The following is a 22,047-nucleotide window of genomic DNA, read 5'->3' as shown; positions in this document are numbered from 1 at the left end:
TCAGTCCTAAATGGTTTGCCCTGTATCCTCAGACTGTAATCCCCCTTGTTCTGGACTCTCCCACCATCGGGAACATCCTTCCTGACTCTGATCTGTCTAGTCCTGTTAAAATTTTAAAGGTTTCTGTGAGATCCTCCCCATTCTTGTAAACTCCAGCAAATATAATCCTAACTGACTCAATCTCACCTCATACATCAGCCCCACCATCCTAAGAATCAGTCTGGTAAACCTTCACTGCACTCCCTCATTAGCAAAAACATTCTTCCTCCGGTAAGGAGACCAAAACTGCACACGCTATTCCTGTTCTGGTTTCCCCAAAGCCTGATATAACTGCAACAAGACATCACGACTCCTGTGCTCAATCATCTCAGTACAAAAACCAATGTACCATTTGCTGCCTTCACCGCCTGCTGCACCTGCATGCTTACTTTCAGCAACTGATGTACAAGGATACCCAGGTCTCATTGCACCATCCCCTCTTTTAGTCTGTAGCCATTCAGATAATAATCTGCTTATCTCTTTTTGCTACCAAAGTGAGTAACCTCACATTTATCCATATTATATTGCATCTGCCATGCATTTGCCCACTCACTCAACTTGTCCAAGTCACACTGAAGCATCTCTGCATCCTTCTCGCAGCTCACCTCCCCCGCCCTGCCCCACCCAGCTTGGTGGAGACGTACAGTTAGTTCCCTCATCTAAATCATAATATATTAATATATATTGTGAATAGCTGGGGTCCCAGCACTGATCCCTGTACTATTCCACTATTCACTGCCTGCCACTTGGAAAATGGCCCATTTATTCCTACTCTTTGCTTTCTGTCTGCCAACCAGTTTTCTCACCATCTCAACACACCACCCCGATCCCATGTGCTTTTAATTACAAACACATCCTTTCGCCCAGCAGTTTACCCTAAACATTCTAAGCAACTACTTTCTTAAGAGGCCAGTTTTTGAATTGAATCTATGAATTTTACCATATTCATAACTTCAGCTTTATCTGTAACCCTCTCATCTTCACATTATCTGTCATATCTATAGTTTCTTTTTATGCTTGTTTGTTTATATCTTATCTGAAATTACTATTTTAATGCAAAAGAAAAGTTGTGCATTTATAAAATGCCTTTTGCACATAATATCTGTAAATACTTCAGGGTGAATCTATTGAAGTACAGTTACTTTTGGAAAATACAGCAACTATTATGTTTACAGCAAGAAAATGAAATGAATGACCAAATAATCTGTTTTTGTGAGGGTGGAATGTTAGGAAGGAGATGATGAGAATTCTCCTGCTTTTTTTTCCCAATGCTGCCACAAGATTTTTTTATATCCACCTAAGACAAGCAGTCAGAGTCTTGATTTAACATATCAACTGTATAAAAAATAGTGAATTTTTAAAAATGAGTTTATTCTTTTCCATTCTTCTATCAACTCACGCAATTTTTTATCAGTCTTTATCTCCATTGTTTAATCATGTCTGTTTTTTTGTGCTCTTTTTCTTTTTATCCATTTAGGCGGTGCTCATGAATCTATATTAGCTTCTTGAGCTGGCCATGCCTTAATTTAAAAATTCCTAATCTCCATGTTATTTCTATAACTGTTCTAGCCCAGGAACTCTCTGACAATACTGCTCTACTCCCGCTCTGGCCTCTTGCACTCTCCGATTTTCATTGCTGTATATTCTACAACTCTGCATGGGCGGCAAGTTGGCACAGTAGTTAGCATTGCAGCCTCACAGCGCCAGGAAGCCAGGTTCAATTCCCAGCTTCGGTTACTGTCTGTGTGAAGTTTGCATGTTCCCCCTGTGTCTGCGTGGGTTTCCTCTGATTTCTTCCCATAGTCCAAAAGATGTGCTGGTTAGGTGCGTTGTCTATGCTAAATTCTCCCCTCAGTGTACCTGAACAGGTGGCAGAGTGTGGCGACTAGGGGATTTTTACAATAACTTCACTGCAAGTCTACTTGTGATACTAACTGTGATGACTTCAGCCAGGCTAATGAGATTGGCTTGCTAGAGTATAAACATCTTAAGTTAATTAGTTTATTTGGTTGGTGTCAAAAAAAGATACCTGATGAGTCCTTGTGTGTGAAAAGACATACCTGATGAGTCCTTGTTAATTGGAGTTAGTTTGTTTGTTTGGTATTGAAAAGAGATACCTGATAAGCCGTAACTGACGGTTAAATCAGAGAGCCTCATGCTCCCTATTTAAAGCAAGTGTATCAGACTCCCAGCCTTCACTTCAGCAGGGAGCAACTGGAGAGCTGGTTGTGTGTGGTGTAAACAAAATAACTTGGTGATGGGATTTTTGCATCCATGGAGTTCTTACACTAATAAATAAACTTAAATCTAGGCCCTAAATTCTGAAATTCTCCCTCTTCCAACTTCTCTGTTTTACTACAGTAACGATGCTATATAAATGCAAGTTGTTCTTTTGTTACTGTTGTTTTTGTTCTTTAAATTATTTCTGTATTTCTCGGTTTCCAATTCTTTCTCTGTTCGCGGCACAACCCTTGACTTCACCAGTGAACATGCTTCACAAACAATGAGAATCCAGGTCAGTCTTGCTTTTTCAGTTGCTAGGAGTCCATTATAGACAGGAAACCTTGTCAGAAATCTCTGGCAATAGCGTCTACATTTCTGTCAGTGAACTGGCAGGAAGCTGAAAACAGATGGCTGAGAGAGACTTCAAGGGCGTAGGGCTGCATTCCAGGAGAGTGGTCAGTAAAATATTAACAATATCTTCCTTATGATAATGAGGGAGAATTTCTCATGGCTTCAGTAATATAACAACAATTAGATGGTTCTTTACATGCTGTAAGGTGAATAGATCATTTCAGTGTAGGATTCTGTCATGTAATTACCCATTCAGTTAACCTAATAAAACATGGGAAAGCCAGCAACCATGTCCCAGTGTGCAACATGCCTTTTCCCAGTTTGGTATAAGGTGCGTTTCATTTTCTCACTGCATTGGCTCACATTATCTATGCCGAGCATACTATCAATCACGTATGCCATACAGATGGCTTGATGAAATTTCACAGGAGGGGTATTGAGGACATAGTCACTGTTGCACAGAAACTACTGTTAATGTCACACATTGTAAGAACAGTTTGAGCTGTTTGTTTTTTCCTACAAAAATAGTTTTACTAATTAAACTTGAAGTTTTCGATTAATGTGTGTTTTAATTTTGACCTAAAAGAGAGCAGATTTGCCCAAAGCTCTTTGTTTTTACTAAAAATTAAACCGGAAAATCAGAAGGTTTAAAGTTTGACTGTGCTGACGGCAGGACCGTTGTTTATCGTTTTTTCAGTTTTAACATCCTTTCCACTGAAACGTTACAATACAAGAGGCTCTTTGGCCCATCGTGTCTACACTGGCTTTCTGAATGAGCAATTCATTTAGCCTATTCTCCCGCCTTCTCGCCATAACCTTGCACATTCTTCCTTTTTAGGTGAATGGCTAACCCCCTTTTGAATTCTTCAATTGAAACTGCCTCCACCACACTCTTGCACTGTGTTCCAGCAGTTAACTGTTGTTATGTGAAAAAGTTTTCCTCATGTTCCTTTTCTGTCTTTTACCAATAATTTTAAACCAGCAGCAACACACGGTGGAACAGTGGTTAGCACTGTTGCCGTGCTGCACCAGGGACCTGGGTGAAATTCCAGCTTTGGGTGACTGTGTGGTCACATGTTCCCCACACATCTGCTTGGGATTGCTCTGGTTTCCTCCTGCAGTTCAAAGATGTGCAGGTTAGGTGGATTGGTCATGCTAAATTGTCCCTTAGCGTCCTAAGATATGTAGGTTATGGGGGATTAGTGGGATAAATACATGGGGTTATGGGGATAGGATCTGGATAAAATGCTCTGTCGGAGATTCGATGGGCCAAAAGGCCTCCTGCACTGTAGGGATTCTATGATTTTAAGTCTGTACTCTCTCATTCTCAATCCTTTCATGAATGGGAACAGTTTCTCCCTATCTACTCTACCTGAACACCTCATGATTTTAAATACCTTTATCAAATCTCCTCAGTCTCCTTTTCTGTGAGGAAAACAGCCCTAACTTCACCAATCTACTTTCATACTTGAAGTTCCTCATTGCTGGGATCATTTTCATGAATCTTTTCTACACTCTCTGTAATTAATTCACATTCCTCCTAAAGTGCAGCACCCAGAACTAGACACAATACTGCAGCTGAGGTCCAACTAGTTCCTCATGCAAGTTTAACATAACGTCATGCTCTTGCACTCTTGTGCCACTACTAATAAAGCCTAGGATACTGTATGCTTTATTAACCCCTCCCTCAACCTTTCCTGCCATGTTCAATCACACATGCACATTATACACCCAGGTCCCTCTACTCATGCACCCCTTTTAGAATGTTTTTTAAACTAACTGGCTTGTATTTGCTGGGCTTCCTTTATTCTCTTCATTGAACTGAGGTGTAACAAGTACAATTCTTGAATCCTGTGGAACCATCAACATGCTTAAGGAAGACTGAAAAATTATGGCCAGTGCCTACACAATGTCCACTCTCATTTCCCTCAGTATCCTTGGATGCATCTCACCTGGACCTGGTGTTTCATCCATATTAAGTTCATTCAGCCTATCCTCTACCTTCTCCTTTTTCAATTTTAAACCCTACTGGCATCAGAATTGTTCCCCCTTCCCCAATGGTCTGGATAACACCTTTGTTGGTTAAGACAGATACAAAATTTTCATTTAAAACTTCAGCTGTGCCCTCTGCCTCCTCATATAAATCCTTTTTTGGATCCTAATCAGCCTCCACCACCTCTTAACTTCCTTTTACTTTTTATATGCTGATAACACTCCTTTTAGGTTCGCTGCCAGTCTCTTTTCATACTCCCTCTTTATTTCTCTTATTTTTCACTTCTCTTTATTCGGCCTGGTTCCCTTTATTTTCTATTTTTGTCTTACTTTCTATCTCATTTAACACCTGGGGACCGTGGCATTGTTCGCCCCACCTTTGCCTTTGAAGGGAATATACATTGACTGTGCCCGAAACTCCTCCTCTTTGAAGGCAGCTCAGCTGCAACTTTTCCTGCCAACCTTTGCCTTCAATTAATTTGACCCAGATTTGTTTTTAACCCATAGGAGTTGGCTTTCCCCCAGTTAATTATTGTAACTCTGGATTGTTCTTTGTCCTTTTCCACTACTTTAAGTAAATCCTGACTTAAATATTTTTAAATAGTTTTTATTTCTGTTTTTTCAACTTGTTTATTTTCCAGATCAGAGTCTGTTCATTTGATGGAGCATCTCTAAGATAGGATTCCAGGATGCTGACACTTCCTTGACATGGTTCCCAAATCTTTTTATCTCCAATCCCCAGATAATTGGCATGCTGTCCATATATTCAGCACAAATTGGCACTCAGCACATCCAAAACTTTCACATAATGATTTTAATACCACCAGGCTTAAAATATGCACAATCAAGTGTAAAGATAGATACAATAGGGGGCCGAATTTCAGTGGTTTAGAAAAGGGATCTGGTCCAATTGGATTTGAATCAAAAATTGTAGGCGTAACAGTCATTGAATAATGAGCAGCTTTCAAAGAAATGATGGAGTAATTTTACACTAGGGGGAGGTAGGTTGGGGAGGGAAGCCCCCTCCCTCCCCAGTCCTTCGTTAGGGCTATGGGTCGCAAACCAGCTGACTGTAAAAGAGACTGCCTCATAGCAGTCTAAACAAGCAGCAAATGAGATTTTTACCCCTCAATGGTAGAAGTTCCACCCTCAAGATCTGTCATCCAATCTGATTGGTCAGCATTCCTGGCAGCACTGCAGGCACTTCTGGGACAGCCAACATTCCCAGGAAGAAGATCAATGGTGACAAAACTCAGGTCAGCCCTGGGCCTTTGGGGCAAGGCACCTGAGGCAGAGGTGGGTTGGGGGACGGGGAATGGGGTTTGGAAGCGAGGCAGCAAGGTACTGGGGGTACAATCTTCAGGGTGTGCCTCCAATGTATCCAAGATATACCAGCTTCCCTTCCCCCTTTTGTTCTTGCCTTTTCACCAACCTTGGTAAAAAGAAAGCTGCCTCCCCACTCTGGCCCACCTTCTGTTGCCCAATGAATTATGACAGTGCAGGTAAATTGGGCCCTTAATTACCCCTCAATTGGGCTATCAAACCTAAGGGCAAAGGGCTGGTGAGCATCTTACCCCATCCCCAGTATTATGGGGACCTGATTGGGGAGGACAGGAAGACGGTCAGCTGTCCACCCAACATATTTTACAGCTGAAAACACCTAGTTGGGGGTGGGTCCTTAAAATCCAGTCCAATGTATGAGCTACCCAGTGGAAGCATTCTTATGGGGAAAAAAGAGGGGCATCCAAAGCTGAAGCTGCATAGATGACAAAAGATTACAGTGATTAAGATGAGACAGAAGAAAAGGTTAATAATTTCAAGATTCATAATACAGTGGAGAGCCACACTGAGTGAATAGAGATCTAAAAATAGCGTATCTGGAACACAGACAAGGGGAGAAAATGGAAAAATCTGGATATCTTTCATGAAAAGAAAGATGTTTTTGGCTTAAATGCATTAAATGCACAGCTCCCGCCCCCATTTATTTGGTTTAAAGCCCTCTCTACTTCCATAGTTATGCAGTTTGCAAGAACACTCCTCCAGCACAGTTCAGATGTCAACCGTCCCAATGGTACAACCTCTGCTTTCCCCAGTGCTGATGCCAGTACCTCATGATCCAAAACCTGCTGTTCCCACACCAGTCTTTATTCATCTCTAATTTTATGTACCCTACGCTAATTTGCGAGAGTCAAAGGAAAGGTGGGGCTGATGAAGGATTAAATTGAGAAAGTTACTAAATGTGTGCTTCACTAGATAACAGGATGCTGCCCACTTAACAGGAAAAGAGGGCAATTGCAATTTTGGACAGGGTGAAAATAAAAGGGTCCCAGGACTCAAAACATTTTCAGAGCCTGGATGTTTTAGCCCTTGATTTCAACCACCAGATGATGCTATTGAGTTGTACAGCTTATCAAGATTCAGCAATAGTGACAATTGGAAAATGTACAATTGCTCATTGCTTGATTTGGGATCAACCGTATATTCGACTTGATCAATTACCTCAATAGTGACATTTTTAGCCACTTAATTATTACAAGTGCAAGGTTTTTTAAACTGGTAATGTTTTAAAAAGTATTTTTGCTTCAAGGTAAAATGGAACATGTGACTTCCTACCAATTCAGCCTGGTGATAAGTCAATGTGAACTGTTTGGGGGATTGGGGGGCCTGGGTCAAAAGCTGTAGAAACCCAAGTGCTAGCTTCCACATCTGAACACAAAGACAGCAGGAGCTGACTTGGCTTAGTGCAGTTTTACAGCACAAAATTTAATGTGAGTTTGATAGAAGGAGGGCATTTAATCGGGTGAAAGTGTGGTGGATGGGGATCCTGTCATCTTCCACCTCCACCCCAATTAAGTCCATTGTGGGAAGGCCCACTGAACACTTGAGGGCCTCATTCCACTACCAGTGGTATGTGCAGTGATGCCTGCCTAGAAGGAAGAATGATGAGCAAACCTGTGCTTAACAGGATTATTTGCTGGCTCCAGCAGGTGTCACTCATTCAGAGGCATTCAGTACTTGATTGAAGGATCTGTCATCAGTAAAGGAAGGCCCCCCCAAGAGCCTGCACTTGCTCTTGATCCTGCTGCTCTCAAACTTCCTTAGACCTCCACCCTGCAACCCTCCCTTCTGCCATTGCTTACATGTGGCCTGGGTCTTGGGCCTTATGTGTCAGCCAAACAGTGCAAGCTGCCAGCTTTAACTAGTCAGGAACTCTCAGGGGGTGGAACTTGCATCCTCCAGGTTCCTTGATACCTGGGAAGGCCTGACAGGGACTCTTACTTTGCTGGGCCTCCCCTAAAGACAGTATTGCGGGTCTCACGCCAGCTCTCCACATGGCAGGCAAGACCCCCATCTCCTCCACTAAATACCACCCATGGTACCTCAGGCAGTCTGATTCAGAGATCCTAGACAAAGAGAGAGAAAAGACTTGGAAATGACTTTCGATTAGCCCTGGATGTAGCACAGGGAAACAGGGAGAAACAACCCTGTTGGAAATTGGGAGTAAATTTGGACTGCTTCCTGTAAAGGTTTCAATTCAGCAGAGACTGGGATGTCATGTACAAATGTACTGTGGAAGATTTTGGTTATGTTAGAAAGTTAAAGGGGACATCATTACTGTGTTTAATTTTGAATGTGTAACAGTTCATCAGTCTTGATTTTAGTGTGTTTGTTACATTAAAAGTCCTAAAACATGACATCTTGTTATGTGATCCTTTGGTCACTGGAAATTCAAATTCACAGTAGTTAGCACTGCTGCCTCACAGCTTCAGGGATCTGAGTTTGATTCCCAGCTTGGGTCACTGTGTGGATTTTGCACATTCTCCCCATGTATGTGTGGGTTTCCTCCAGGTGCTCCGGTTTCCTCCCACAGGGTTTGGGACATTGGCCATGCTAAGTTGTCCCTTAGTGTCCCCGAATGCGTAGGTTAGAGGGATTAGCAAGGTAAATATGTGGGGTTATGGGAATAGGACCTAGGTGGGGTTGTTGTCAGTGCAAACTTGATGAGCCAAATGGCCTTGTTATGCACTGTAGGGATTCTCAGATTCTACAGGTACAATTGTATGCATCTGTTTCAAACCACTAGCTTGATGTTTTTGAAGAGTCACTCATTCTATTACAGTGTTGAAGTGGTAGAGGGGAGAAAATCAATTTGTGTGGCTCTGCTTCAAGTCAATTACATTGATTGCTAGGGGCAGATAGTGCCACTACCAGCATGACTTACATATTTCTTCAATGATAGCAATGAGGAATACTATATAGGTAATGTCTTGCAACGTTGCCTACTCCCAGAGAATCAATGTAAGTTTGCAAGCCTGTCATCTTCAAAGGTTTGAGTACAGTGTCCCTGTTGTCTCTGTCCCTGCACATCCTTTAAAGTTGCACCGTTTCACACTTCTCTGCATTAAATGAGGTCCACCATGAATCTGTTCTTTTCACCAATCTGTCCACATCCTCCTGAACCATATTATCCTCCTTACTTATTACATTTTGAATTTTAAGTTATCTGCAAACATTGAAATTATGCTATCTGTATCCTAATCATTAGTTTACTGTATATCCCAAAGATCATTGGGCCCAACACTGACCCCTAGAGGTACAGCTGCAGGCTTCCCTCCAGTCTGAAAAACAACTGTTTGCTACTACCTTTGTCTTCTGTATCTTGGCCAATTTTGATCTATGCTGCCACTGTCCAGCTAGCACTATTCAGTTTGTGAGCAAGTCTGTTATCAGGTAACCAAAGTCTTTTGAAAGTTCACCTTCATCAAACTTCTCCACTGATTCATCAAGGAACTCGATCAAGTTACAAAATTAAAATAGAAAATGCTAGAAATATTCAGCAAGTCTGACAGGATCTGTGGGGAAGGAGACTGAGTTAATGAGCATGATGTTGCTCTTTTAACCCAGACATTGAGGTCAAATGGGCTTCATAATCCTGTGCTGTGTGGGGAAACAGACACATGGTAGTGTTTTTCCCCAAAGAAGGTGGGCTGTGAAAGCTGGAGAGCCAAGAAAAGACCCTCCAGCACCGAAAGGCTGGTGGAACATGTTGCGACTCTGTTCATTTTAAGACATTGGAAACCCTCAAGGTGCCCTAGTGTCGGATAAGATATACAGTGAGTGACTGGACATCCAAGGTATAAAGAAAACTGTTAGGACCAGGAAACTGCCAGAATGGCAGAGGGCATGTGAAGAGGGTCACGGATGTCAATGGGAAGAACCTGGACAAGATGAGGGAAAAAAGAGTTAAGATAGGACGAAAGTAATTCTGTGGAGAAAGAACAATCTGAAATGACTTGTACCTAAATCTGTTAGTCAAATACAGTTTGACCTTAACAAACCCATGCTGGCTGCCAATTATATTGTGGACCTTTATCAACCACTTCTTAAAATATAAGTACATTATTTTGCTGGATAATCCATTTACTTGGTGAAAAATAATTCCAGTAAGTGTGTTGATAGTTTTAATCAGATGGTATACATGCTGAGTGACAGTGGCATCAGCTCCTGAGATATAGAGCATTATCCCTGCAGAGGTAGGTGACAACATTGACACTGCTCACCTCCAGGGCTGCATTTTATTCTCTGTCTGTCTGTAATCAGACAGCTTACCTATAAATGCCAGTAGTACAAGTCTACAAGATAAAAGGTGAAATTATAAAATAAATAAGCATTGGTAATGTTCTAAACAAGATGAAAAAGTACAAGAAGACTCAGTTGGTTAACAGCATGTGTAGAGAGAGCAAACAAATGAATATTTACTTTATAGATCCTTCATCAGAGCCAGAAGATACTGCAAGATGAAGGGCATTTAAAATGTATAACAAGGCGGGGAAATAGGCACACGCACACATACAGAAGAAGCAGGGTAACCTGTAGGGTGCTGGAGTGGAAAACATGAGTTGGTTAAATGTCAAACTCATAATGAGAAATTGAAGGCATTCATGAGATACAAATTTTATATTGTATATCAGATACAGTGATTGTGTGAATAGCTCAGTAGGTGGGATAAGGCTTCCATTTCGACCTGCCTCATTTCCCACTGCTTGAACTATTCACAATTCCTGTGGCTCATGAATGTCTTTAATTTCTTTGATTTCTCACATTAGGCCTCCTACTGTCTTATGCTAATATCAGTTCTGCCAGTTTAATTAGGTCCTTTTTAAACTCAGACACTTCATAGTTTATTCTTTTTTTCTGGTCTGTACCAAGCTTTCTTCTGCTTTGCTCTGATTTTTGATGTATCCTCCCTCTTTGAGGAAGGATTGGTTCCCGAAATATTAACTCCTCCATTCTCCTCACATATGCTGACTGACTGAATATTTCCACCATTTTCTGTTGTGTCAAATTTCCAGCTTCTGATATTTTATGTTTATTGACAACCTTCTGATTTCCGATATGAGACTTACTTTTTGATTGAGAATAACATTCACAAATCTCTAGCCCTTCAGCACAGACCCTGTACTTATCGGGATGACAGTCCAGCTGTAATAGAACATGTAACGTTGATCAGGGTACTTAAGGGAGTTTGTCAGAATGATTGTAATTACATGTTGTGGTACTAAGATCTGAAGCTTGGGAACTGATCTGTGTTGAGTTAGCTGGTTTCAGGCAATCTGGCAGATGAAGAAAAGACTCATTTATATAGGGGCTGTCAAGATTTTGATCAATGCACTTCACAACCAAAGATCTTTTTTTTGTTATAGTCACTGTTGTCATGTAGGAAGCTGCAGTGTTCTAGATTAGAAACGCTATCCAGTGGCTCCCGCCATAAAGTGCCCCTCTGTTGATGGTCACAGCAAGAAGCCTCACAGCACAAGGTTAAAGTCCAGCAGATTTATTTGGAATCACAAGCTTTTGGAGTGCTGCTTCTTCGTTAGAGGAACTCCATTCACCTGATGAAGGGGCAGTGCCCTGAAAGCTCGTGATTCCAAATAAACCTGTTGGACTTTAACCTGGTGTTGTGAGACTTCTTACTGTGCCCACCCCAGTCCCATGCTGGCATCTCCACATCTGTTGGTGGTGAAAGAGGATTGTATCAGGCTAGGCTGTGATGCCACTATTTCAGTATGAAGATCCCTTGGACATTCAAAAACACTTCCCACCTTTTAAATGCAGCTGTTGTAATTTGAAGAAACATGGCAGCTAATTTGTGCACAGGAAAATTTTGGTGTTTTTTTTTGTTGCACACTGTCGCAAGGTTAAATTCTAAAAAAATTTCCTAAAATAGATTTCTGTGAATCAGAGGAAATTGTGTCACTTGCTAATTGATAGGTATAAGAATGGCCGGCACATTTTACTGCAACACACAATGGCTTCCTCACAGATGACATTCATTTCACATGTCTAAATAAAACAACACAATAATCCCAGAATAATTATGACTGCTCTCAGCAGCTGATGTAAATCAGCTGACACTTAAAAAAAAGCCCGAGGTGAGGCACCATAATGTCCACGTTGTAGAGCTGCACCCCAGCAAGATTCAGCCTCTTCATCAGAGAGGGAGAGCAAATTGCAACCAATATTTGGAATTCCCTTGTAATTGTTTTGACTGGGCAGCTGCTGAGTGTATATCTACTCAGTATTATTAAAATAATAGCTTGTATTTATATAATGCCTTTAACACAGTAAAATGTCCCAAGAGGCTTCACAGGCGTGCAGTCAGCCATACTTGCCACCGATCCATATGAGTTACTATGACAGGAGACCATCATTTTGGTCAAAGAAATCGATTTTCAGAAATGGAGGTTTAAGGGCAAAGAGAATTCCATGGATTAGACCTTAGACAGCTGAAGATATGAGGTGTAGGAAACTGAAAAGTATGGAGACAGGGTGGAAAGGCTGTAGGGCTGGAGGAGGTTACCAAGATAGGGAATTGTGAGACTGTGTAGGGATTTGATGGCAAGGATGCGAATTTTAAATTAATACATTGCTAAAGTTTGTCTAAGTGGGCTGTTGATCAGGCTTTGTTCAGAGTTTGAAGACCTATGTGAGCTTTGAATGAGAAGAGGGCTGGGTCATGTACGTCAGACCTGGGCCATGCTGAGACTGGGGTGTAGCTTCACTGCCTCCTCAGCTCTTTCTCTCTCAAGTGTCAGCTGATTTACATCAGCTGCCGAGAGCAGTTAAAATTATTCTGGTATTATTGCGTTGTTTTATTTAAATTGTGTGAAGTGAATGTCATCTGTGAGGAGCCGTTGTGCATTGCACTAAAATGTGCCGGCCATTCTTACACCTCTCAATTAGCAAGTGACACAATTTCCTCTGATTCACAGAAATCTATATTAGGAAATATTTTTTAGAATTTAACCTTTCGACAATGTGCACCAAAAAAATCACTGGAATTTTCCTGTGCACAAATTAGCTGCCATGTTTCTACAAGTTACAACAGCTGCACTTTAAAAGGTGTAGAAGTGTTTTTGACTGTCCTGACTTTGTGAAAAATGCTACATTAGTTCAGGTTCTTCTTCCTCACTTTGGTGAGGTACTTGAAGGTAGCTGGCACGAGTAGGTTGTACCCCAACACTTTCAGGAGAAAAAGAGAGCAACAAGCTTATATTTATAATCAGTTTATATCCTGTTGTACAGGTGGGTTTATCAGCCAAACACAGTGCATGGAGGTGCTGTGAGTGTTGGAATGTGAGATGAGGCAGCCTTGACTTCAGGGCATAGATGTTAAGTTAAAATCAGTGGACTAATCTCTCATCCTTTTAGTTATCATACAGTAGTAATGGAGGCATCATTACAATTGCTTTGCACAGAATTTGGTGTATAATGGTAGGAAGTTGCATTTTTGATGAATCTTGATAAACTGCAGTCCTCTGCTGAATATGGGGTGGGGGCGGGGGGGTGCGGTTGCTGGGCACAGAAAGGAGAAACACTCACATTAAATACAGCAGAAATATTACTCTGTGCACAAGGAGTAAACCCATTCGTTAGAAATGAGTGCACAATTTTGGATCAGTGCACAGGAAATCTTTCTGTTTTCTAATGGGTAAATCCTGTTGCTTGCTGCTCAGGTTGTTAAAGTTCAACTGAACCCTGAGTGGCAATGAGTAACATTTTGCATTTGTATATCTTTCTATAAATATACTTCTAACATAGTAACATGCCCCAAGGTACTTCAAAGGAATATCATCAAAGAAAATTTGACAACCAAGCCACTTATGAGCAAGAGGCCATATATCGAGAAGTGCAGAAATCTGAGAGGGTTGTACGGCTGAAGGAGATGACAGAGAGTTTAAGTTTATTGATGAGTGTCACAAGTAGGCTTACATTAACAGTGCAATGAAGTTACTGTGAAACTCCCTTAGTCACCACACTCCAGTGCCAGTGAGGGAGAATTTAGCATGGCAATGCAGCTAACCAACGTGTCTTTCAGACTGTGGGAGAGAACCAGAGCACCTGGAGGAAACCCACACAATGCACAGGGATAATGTGCAGACTCCACAGAGACAGCAACCCAAGCTGAGGATTGAACCCAGGCTCCTGGCACTGTGAAGTGCTGACCCCCCACCATGCTGCACCACCACCACCTGGCCCCAACCCAGGCCTTGGAGGATTTGAAATAAGGGTGAAATTTTTAATTTGAGGTGTTGGCAAATGGAGGCAATGTAGGGCAACAAACACAGGGAAGATAGGTGAGGGAAATTAGGTTACTACAGCTGAGTTTTTGATGAACAGGACTGTGGAAGAATGGAGGTTATTGTAATATTGTTATTGAGAATGGAGCACATTGTAATAACTAAGCCTCGAAGGGAAACAAAAAGAAGAGTTCAGCATAAAATGAGCTGAGGCGGAGATGGGGGATGTTACAATAGTGAACATAGATGGTCCTGGTGATGGCGTGAACTTGTGGCTGGATGCTCATCTCAAGGTCAGGTATGACACCAAGATTGTGAATAGTTTTGTTCAGCCTCAGCTTCGGGGAAAGGGTTGGAATTAGTGTCTAGCAAACTGAGTTTGTGGTTTAGAAACTTCATACATTAGAACAAGAACTGAAATGTACCTTGAATTTTTCATTTCATGGATCCAATGCCTTACAGTTGAAGCAGGATCTCTATTATACCTCGGACAGGTAATTTACAGGAGTAACCCACAAACAGCAAATGAGATGAATAGCCTTGAATTGGTCCTTTTAAGTGGAATTGACTGAAGGAAAAATATTGTCTGCAGCACCAAGAATTCTCTTTTTGTTTGTTTGAATTTACTTGGCATCTATTACCTTCACAGATCAATGTTTAATGCCTTGTCTGAAAGATAGCAACTCCTATAGCACAACTCAATATTACACTGCAGTGCCAGACTAAAATATTTGCTTAAACCTCCAGTGGGGCATGAGGCGAGAGTGCTGCCCTCTGAGCGAAGGGGAGATAGTTTGTGTTATAATTTACAAAGTGATTTTTCTCCCCTAAACCACCTCTTCTGAAAGTATTGATTTACACAAATTCCTTTAAAAATTTAAGGGATAAATGTAATGATTTCTAATTTAGTGTTCCAGATGCAGAATGAGCTATCTTAAGTAGAGCACTTTAAGGAAGCAAAACATATTGTGATCTAAATGGATGTACTAACTCCATGCGCGTAAATGCAATCCAGGTTCGTTAATATAAAAGTAGGTAATCAGTATCTCCTTAGTGCTGTTGAAGCCAGCGATTTTTCCAGTGTCTGCATATTTACAATTGGAAAACAAAAATAGCACCTCAACTTTACTGCAAATATCTTTTGGGCTGTTAAAATTCTCAATCAGGCTGAAAGCATGCGTATAAGTGAAAAACAATCCCTTGAATATTTTGACAGGAGGGGTGGCATCAAGGTTCCCTTGTATTGATGGGTGATTTGTTTGTGTTTTTGTTCTTTCAGATGTTGCTGTACATCACAACCAGTGGCAGGGAGAGGAGTTGTTGCAGTCCACTCCAAGGAGTAAAATGATCAAGTTGGGTCCCTACTTACAGATTCAGACTGCACAGTGTGAGTGTTTTATTCTTAGCATGAGAAAAAAGGGCATTAACACTTGTGTACCTGAGGTTGGATGCAAAATGCAGGAGAAAGTTCAATACTTGACTAAATTAAACTGCAGCAGTGCTTTTGCTGAGAGCCTGCTACTGAGATAACAAAGCTTGAATGATTTCACTTCCAATCAGAGTGATAATTATAAAGAGTAATTTTCACCAGACTCCAGTACCAGAGTGAAGTCTCAAGTTGTCAGAATTAGACTGTTATGCTGGTGTCTCAAGAAACTCTATCAAAGAACAAAGAAAATTACAGCCCTCCAAGCCTGCACTGACTATGCTGCCCAACTTAACTAAAACCCCCTACCCTTCTGGGGATCAGATCCCTCTATTCCCATCCTATTCATGTACTTGTCATGACACCCCTTAAAAATCACTATCCGTTTCCACTATCTCTCCCAGTAATGAGTTCCAGGCACCCACTACTCTCTGTGTAAAAAATCTGCCTTGTACATGTTCTTTAAACCTTGCCCCTCGCACCTTAAACCTATGCTGCCTCGTAATTGACTCTTCCATCCCAGGAAGAAGCTTCTGACTATCCACTCTTTCCATGCCTCTCATAATCTTGTAGACTTCTATCGAGTCTCCCTTCAACCTCCAGTGAGAACAAACCAAGTTTCTACAACCTTTCATCGTAGCTAATGCACTCTATATACTAGGCAACATCCTGGTAAATATTTTCTGTACCCTTTCCAAAGCCTCCACATCCTTCTGGTAGTGTGGCGACCAGAATTGAACAGTATATTTCAAATGTGGCCTAACTAAGATTCTATAAAGCTGCAACATGACTTGCCAATTTTTAAACTCCATACCCGGCCGATGAAGGCAAGCATGCCGTATGCCTTCTTGACTATCTTCTCCACCTGCATTGCCACTTTCGGTGACCTGTGTACCTGTACACCCGGATCCCTTTGCCTATCAATACTGTTAAGGGTCCTGCTATTTACTATATATTTCCTATCTGTATTAGACCTTCCAAAATGCATTACCTCACATTTGTCCAGATTAAACTCCATCTGCCATCTCTCTGCCCAAATCTCCAACTGATCTATATCCTGCTGTATCCTCTGATGGTCTTCATCGCTATCCGCAAATCCACCAACCTTTGTGTCGTCCGCAAACTTGCTAATCAATCCAGTTACGTTTTCCTCAAAATCATTTATGTGTATATATTACAAACAGCAAAGGTCCCACCACTGATCCCTGAGGAACATCACTTGCCACAGCCCTCCATTTAGAAACACACCCTTCCACTGCTACCCTCTGTCTTCTTCGACCAAGCCAGTTTTGTATCTGCCTCGCCAGCTCACCTCTGATTCCATGCAACTTCACCTCCTGCACCAGTCTGCCACGAGGGACCTTGTCAAAGGCCTTACTGAAGTCCACGTAGACAACATCCACTGCCCTACCCTCATCAATCATCTTTGTCACTTCCTCGAAAAATGCATTCAAGTTCATTCGAATACATTTAAAGGATAGACAGATTTTTGGTCTCTCAGGGGATCAAGGGAAATGAGGAGAAGGTGGGCAAGTGAAGTTGAAGCCTAAGATCTGCCATGATTGTACTCAAAGATGGAGCAGGCACGAGGAGCCAATGCTCTACTCCTGCTGATACTTTGCTCTTGTGTAAGTCAATATTGGCAATGAAACTTCACAGCCACCTCTGTAACCTTGATGTCAGTCTAATCACTTATAATTTATTCTGTAGAATTTGTAATGGATTAGTCCTACTCATGAGGAATGTTTGAGAGCTGGGGAAGGTCAGAAAAAGTGAAGTCAGCATTAAGGACTGATAAATGTGATTGTCATTTGAAGCTGGCATTCAGAAGCTGTTTGTCAAGATTAAGATTCAGGATGAGTTTGATTGTTGAGACTGAGATTCAGAGCAAGTCTGGATTTTAAGTCTGTGGTTTAGGATATATCTGCATGTTTAAATTGAATTTAGAGCAAGCCTAGGTGTAATAGGTGCCGGAGTGTGCGACTAGGGGAATTTCACAGTAACTTCATTGCAATATTAATGTAAGCCGTACTTGTGACCAATAAATAAACTTTAACTTTTAAGATTGGAGTTTAGGACGAATCTAGATGTTGAGGCTGAGATTCAGGTCAGCTGTGGAAATTAAGTCTGTGATTTAGGACGTATCTGCATGTTTAACTTGAGTTTGGCACAAGTCTGGGTGTTGAGACTGGAGTTCAGAGTGAGTCTAGGTATTGAGACTATGGTTGACTGAGGCCAAATCTCAATTAGGATTCAGATGGTTAGTATTGTTAATCGAATTAAAGCCTGTTTAGGTTAGGTCCTTGCATGTTGCTGTTAAAGGCACTGGATTGAGTGAGGTGACCCAGATTGAAAGCATTAGATTGAATGACATGATCCTGAAGTCAATTGGATGCTGCTTCTGTCTGTTATTAGCAACTGCTATACTTGGATCTTTGAACAGGAACGCTGTTCGTTCAGTTTCCGTTCTAATCTTTGTAACCTGGTCTAAATGTCTTCCATCAATGCTTGTTCAAGAGTGTTATCAGTTTATTTGTGTAGCTCTAACTTGTACATTTTGCCTGTTGGACATTTATCTGTATGAACTGCACTAACTTTTCTTGAATGTTTTGTTTCTAAGGGTCCCAAACGGTGAATGCAATGGCACTGAAGGAGCTTATAGCATATATTTCAGCTCAGCATTCCCATCTTTTGCCAGTGGAGCCCACAAACCATCAGCATCTTGAGTCCATGCAGTATGTGAGCATTTATAAACTGCAACCAGGCATGGTGGTACATGCACGACTCAAAGTTGCCCTCATCACTGTGCTCTCAGGTCTGTGCTCTCTCCAAATTTTTTCCCGATGTTAGTTCCCTTTGTCTTCTTAAACGAGCAAAAATCCATAGGAACCCACTCCTTCCCATGCTACCTCCCACCCTAAAACCTTATCCAAACAGTTATTTTGTGAGCACTAGACAAAGAGTGTGGCAATTAAGCTATTTAACCATGGACAAGAGCAGCTCTCAGCGTTGGCCTCTGAAGAGGAATGGGAATCCTGGATAGTGATGTCATTCTTTCTCTGGCTATTTCTTATCTGATTCAGTACAGGCTCAAAATCAAACACAGCTGATTTTTTGATCTCTATATCCAAGTTTTTTCTGGTGATCTGATATGGCATCTTCCGTGTCTTGCTGCAATTTTTTTTATTGTGTCACTCTTGAAAGGCACCTTGAGACGTTTTGCTGTGTTAAGTGTAAAATAAATACAAGTTGTTGATTTCCGAAGTAGAGGTGCATTTACCAATCAAGGGTTGGCTTCCATCTGTTTTTTTTAATTCATTTGTGGGCATGAGTGTCACTGACTAAGCCAGCGTTTATTGCCCATCTCTTGTTGCCCTTGAGAAGGTGGTGCTGATAACCGAGTGGCTTGCTTAGGCCATTTCAGAGAGTTGCTGAGAGTCAACCACATTCAGTACAGAGAAAAGCTTTTATGTCCATCATAGTGAGGGACATTACTGCTTGAGAACGGAACACTCCCCACTGAGAAGCAACAGCAATTTGCGTTTATGTAGTCTCTCTGACTTAATAAAACATAGTAGCCAAGCCCACTGACAGCCAAGTTCTGCACACATGAGGACAGCCTCAACCGGGATCTTGGGTTCATGTCACACTATCTGTAACCCCCACAACTTGCCCGGGCTTGCAAAATCTCACTAACAGTCCTGGCTGGAGACAGTACACATCTATTTAACCTGTGCTTAACCCTCTTTCCACTCACATTGTCTGTACCTTTAAGACTTGATGACCTGTAAAGACTCACATTCCAACTATTATCTTGTAAATTGAGTTTGTGTCTTTGTATGCTCTGTTTGTGAACACAAGTCCTCTCTCACTGAAGAAGGAGCTTGAGGCTTCGAAAGCTGGTGCTGCCAAATAAACCTGTCGGACTTTTACCTGTGCATATCGACATCAGGACTTTTACCTGTGAGACTTCTTACTGTGCTTACCCCAGTCCAATGCCAGCATCTCCACATCATTAATAAAACAGTCCAAGCTGCACAGGAGTGTTACTGGATCAAATTTGACCCTAACACAAAAGGAGATATTAAAATACATGAACAAACATTTGAAGAAAAATATTTTTATGCAACAGTGTTTAGAATCTGGAATGTACTGCCTGAGACCTAGTGGAGGCAGATTCAATCATGACTTTTGCAGGGGAGTTTTATAAGCACATGAAGAGAGAACATTTTCAGATCAATAGGGAAAAGGCGGAAGAAGTGGGACTAGATGAGATGCTCTTGCGGAGAGTCAGCATGGATATAAGTGAATGGTCTCTTTCTGCGTTGTCACCATTCTGTAATTCGTCCCATGATCCTGTAGACAACTTTCAATCAACATTACTAATACTTAGTATCCGGTCATTATCACATTGCTGTTAGTGGTACCTTGCCATTTTGGTTTCTTACATTACAACTGTGATTACGCTTCAAAAGTACTTCAGTGGTTGTAAAGCATTTTAGAAGTTCCTGAGGTCATAAAATATAAAACCAAGTGTTTCTTTTAAGTTTCCTTTAAACTTTGACTTGGAGGTGAAAGGCTGCATTCCTACCCGATACTCTGAAATAGTGGTTTTTGATGTAAATCAGTAGTTCTTTCTGACCTTCATTGTACTGAATCAAGGGTTCCTCACATTAGAGACATTTCAAGTTAAACCTTGTACAGCTTTCATTGTTAGATTTTGTTGTTAATGAAATAATGGAAGGTCAGAACAGGAACCCCCCCGCCCTTTCCAAAAGAACTAGGAGGATTAGGGAAGAGCTAATCCACCGGGGGTCTCTTTCTGATTGCTGTCTGATCTAGCTACAAAATGTGTTTGGGTGTTGGCTGAGGGCCAATTCAGTATTTATCATGTGACGTCCAAACAGGGATCATTAACAAACAGATTCAAATATTCCCGTCATTTTGTGATTTTGTTCGATAAAGTACTTTTGAGTTACTGCTGCTGGTGGTGCACTGTGTAATGTAACATTATCTTGCATACAGAGAACACCTACACATATCGTGGGAAGGAGCGACAGAAAATAGTGTTGAGCGTGGAGCAAGTCAAAGGGCAACCAGGCACGCTAACACTTTGGGGAAATGGGACAACCTGGCATGCTCAGATCCAAAAGAAATTGGGTAAGTGAAACTTAACATCTGGAAATATGAGTGACTGAGGGAGAATGATGAACAGCATGTGTAAGGAGTGACCTGGGATAATTAGGAATGGTATAAGTAGGCATTGTCCTTGAGTTAATGAGGCACAGTTTCTGTAAGGTGTGAATATAGTTCGTAAACATTGCTGTGTAAGGATAATTAAACAATGGAAAGCCTGTTTCCCGACCCAGTTTCTTCCACTGATTCTGGAACTGTTGCTTCCTCTTTGGTAAATTGAGATACAGAGAGTTCTTGGGCCATTTAACTAAGAAATGAGTGGTGAATTTACAAGCTTCACACAATGTAAAAGATCAATGGCGTTTGATAAGCGGGATCCATGGCTTAATTTTCCATTCAGTAAGTCGTGTTCATTAATCTTGGCAATTTTTGATTCTGTGATACCAGGGTTCTTCAAATGCAGACTTGTTAAATTTAATACCCTAGGAGGATCATTGGCTTCTCCTGTGCAGACTGGATACTGTGATGAGAATGCTGATCCATTACCGCCATGGTGACCCTCACGTACATTCAGGAAAACAAGAGTTTTGATATATTTTCCTTTGTAATATCATTTTCTCGTTTACTGGACAGTAGGCTTGTGGATCTGACTGGTTTAATTGGAGTAGAGAGAGAAAGACGACAAAAGTCAAACGACAGTGAGATGGGTGCGATTGCAGTTGGTTTGATATTGTGTTAAACAGAGGAAGCCAAGGGAATTTGGATAAAAATTTGCATAAGGCAGCAAAACAAGCTGGCTGTTGTGTTTCAATGGGGAACATATACAAATTGGAAGATTGCAAATAGATGAAGCAAAGATAATGTAAGTTTACTTTTAAAGTATAGTCACTGTGATGTTAGTGTGCCTTTAAGAAAGTTTTTTTTAATCATGGTTTCTGCAGCTCACAGCTTAGCTGATGTCATTTGTTACCAGCTTGTCTGGAGATGTCCATTTATTGCTTAAATTGGGGTTATTTATGTTTACTCTGGGATTGGTATTATGGGTCTTCATTGTTCGGAGGAAGGTCATGAGTTCTGGTGAAGCTTTTTTCTCCCCCCATCCTAGGGAATTCAAGGTTTCATTTTCCATTTTTGGCTGCAGCAGTGTTTCAGAAAGGGAGAAGGGAGTGGACATCAGACTGAAACCAATCTCTCTCTCTCTCTCTCTCTCTCTCTCTCTCTCTCTCTCTCTCTCTCTCTCTCTCTCTCACTCACTGGTTTTGGGAAATTTTGCTCTTTAGCTGAAAGCCTTCCTGGAGT

At 41.4% G+C, this 22,047-nt stretch overlaps 1 protein-coding gene across 6 annotated transcripts in view; it reads left to right on the top strand.

Annotated features, from left to right (window-relative positions):
- shld2 (shieldin complex subunit 2) overlaps positions 1 to 22,047 on the top strand; it is an 88,357-nt gene that overhangs the window by 52,799 nt on the left and 13,511 nt on the right. For all 6 annotated transcript variants that reach the window (XM_080215737.1, XM_080215738.1, XM_080215739.1 and 3 more), the window contains 3 exons: positions 15,466 to 15,573; positions 18,233 to 18,427; positions 20,638 to 20,772. In XM_080215737.1, coding sequence (XP_080071863.1) covers positions 15,466 to 15,573; positions 18,233 to 18,427; positions 20,638 to 20,772 — 438 coding nt within the window. The remainder of the gene's footprint in view (positions 1 to 15,465; positions 15,574 to 18,232; positions 18,428 to 20,637; positions 20,773 to 22,047) is intronic.

The sequence above is a fragment of the Carcharhinus amblyrhynchos genome, chromosome 31, assembly GCF_965287045.1.
Source record: "Carcharhinus amblyrhynchos chromosome 31, sCarAmb.v2.hapA, whole genome shotgun sequence".
NCBI classification, from domain to species: Eukaryota; Metazoa; Chordata; class Chondrichthyes; order Carcharhiniformes; family Carcharhinidae; genus Carcharhinus; species Carcharhinus amblyrhynchos.
The sequence above is the reverse complement of the archived record's forward strand: the minus strand, read 5'-3'. Positions and strand labels throughout refer to the sequence as shown.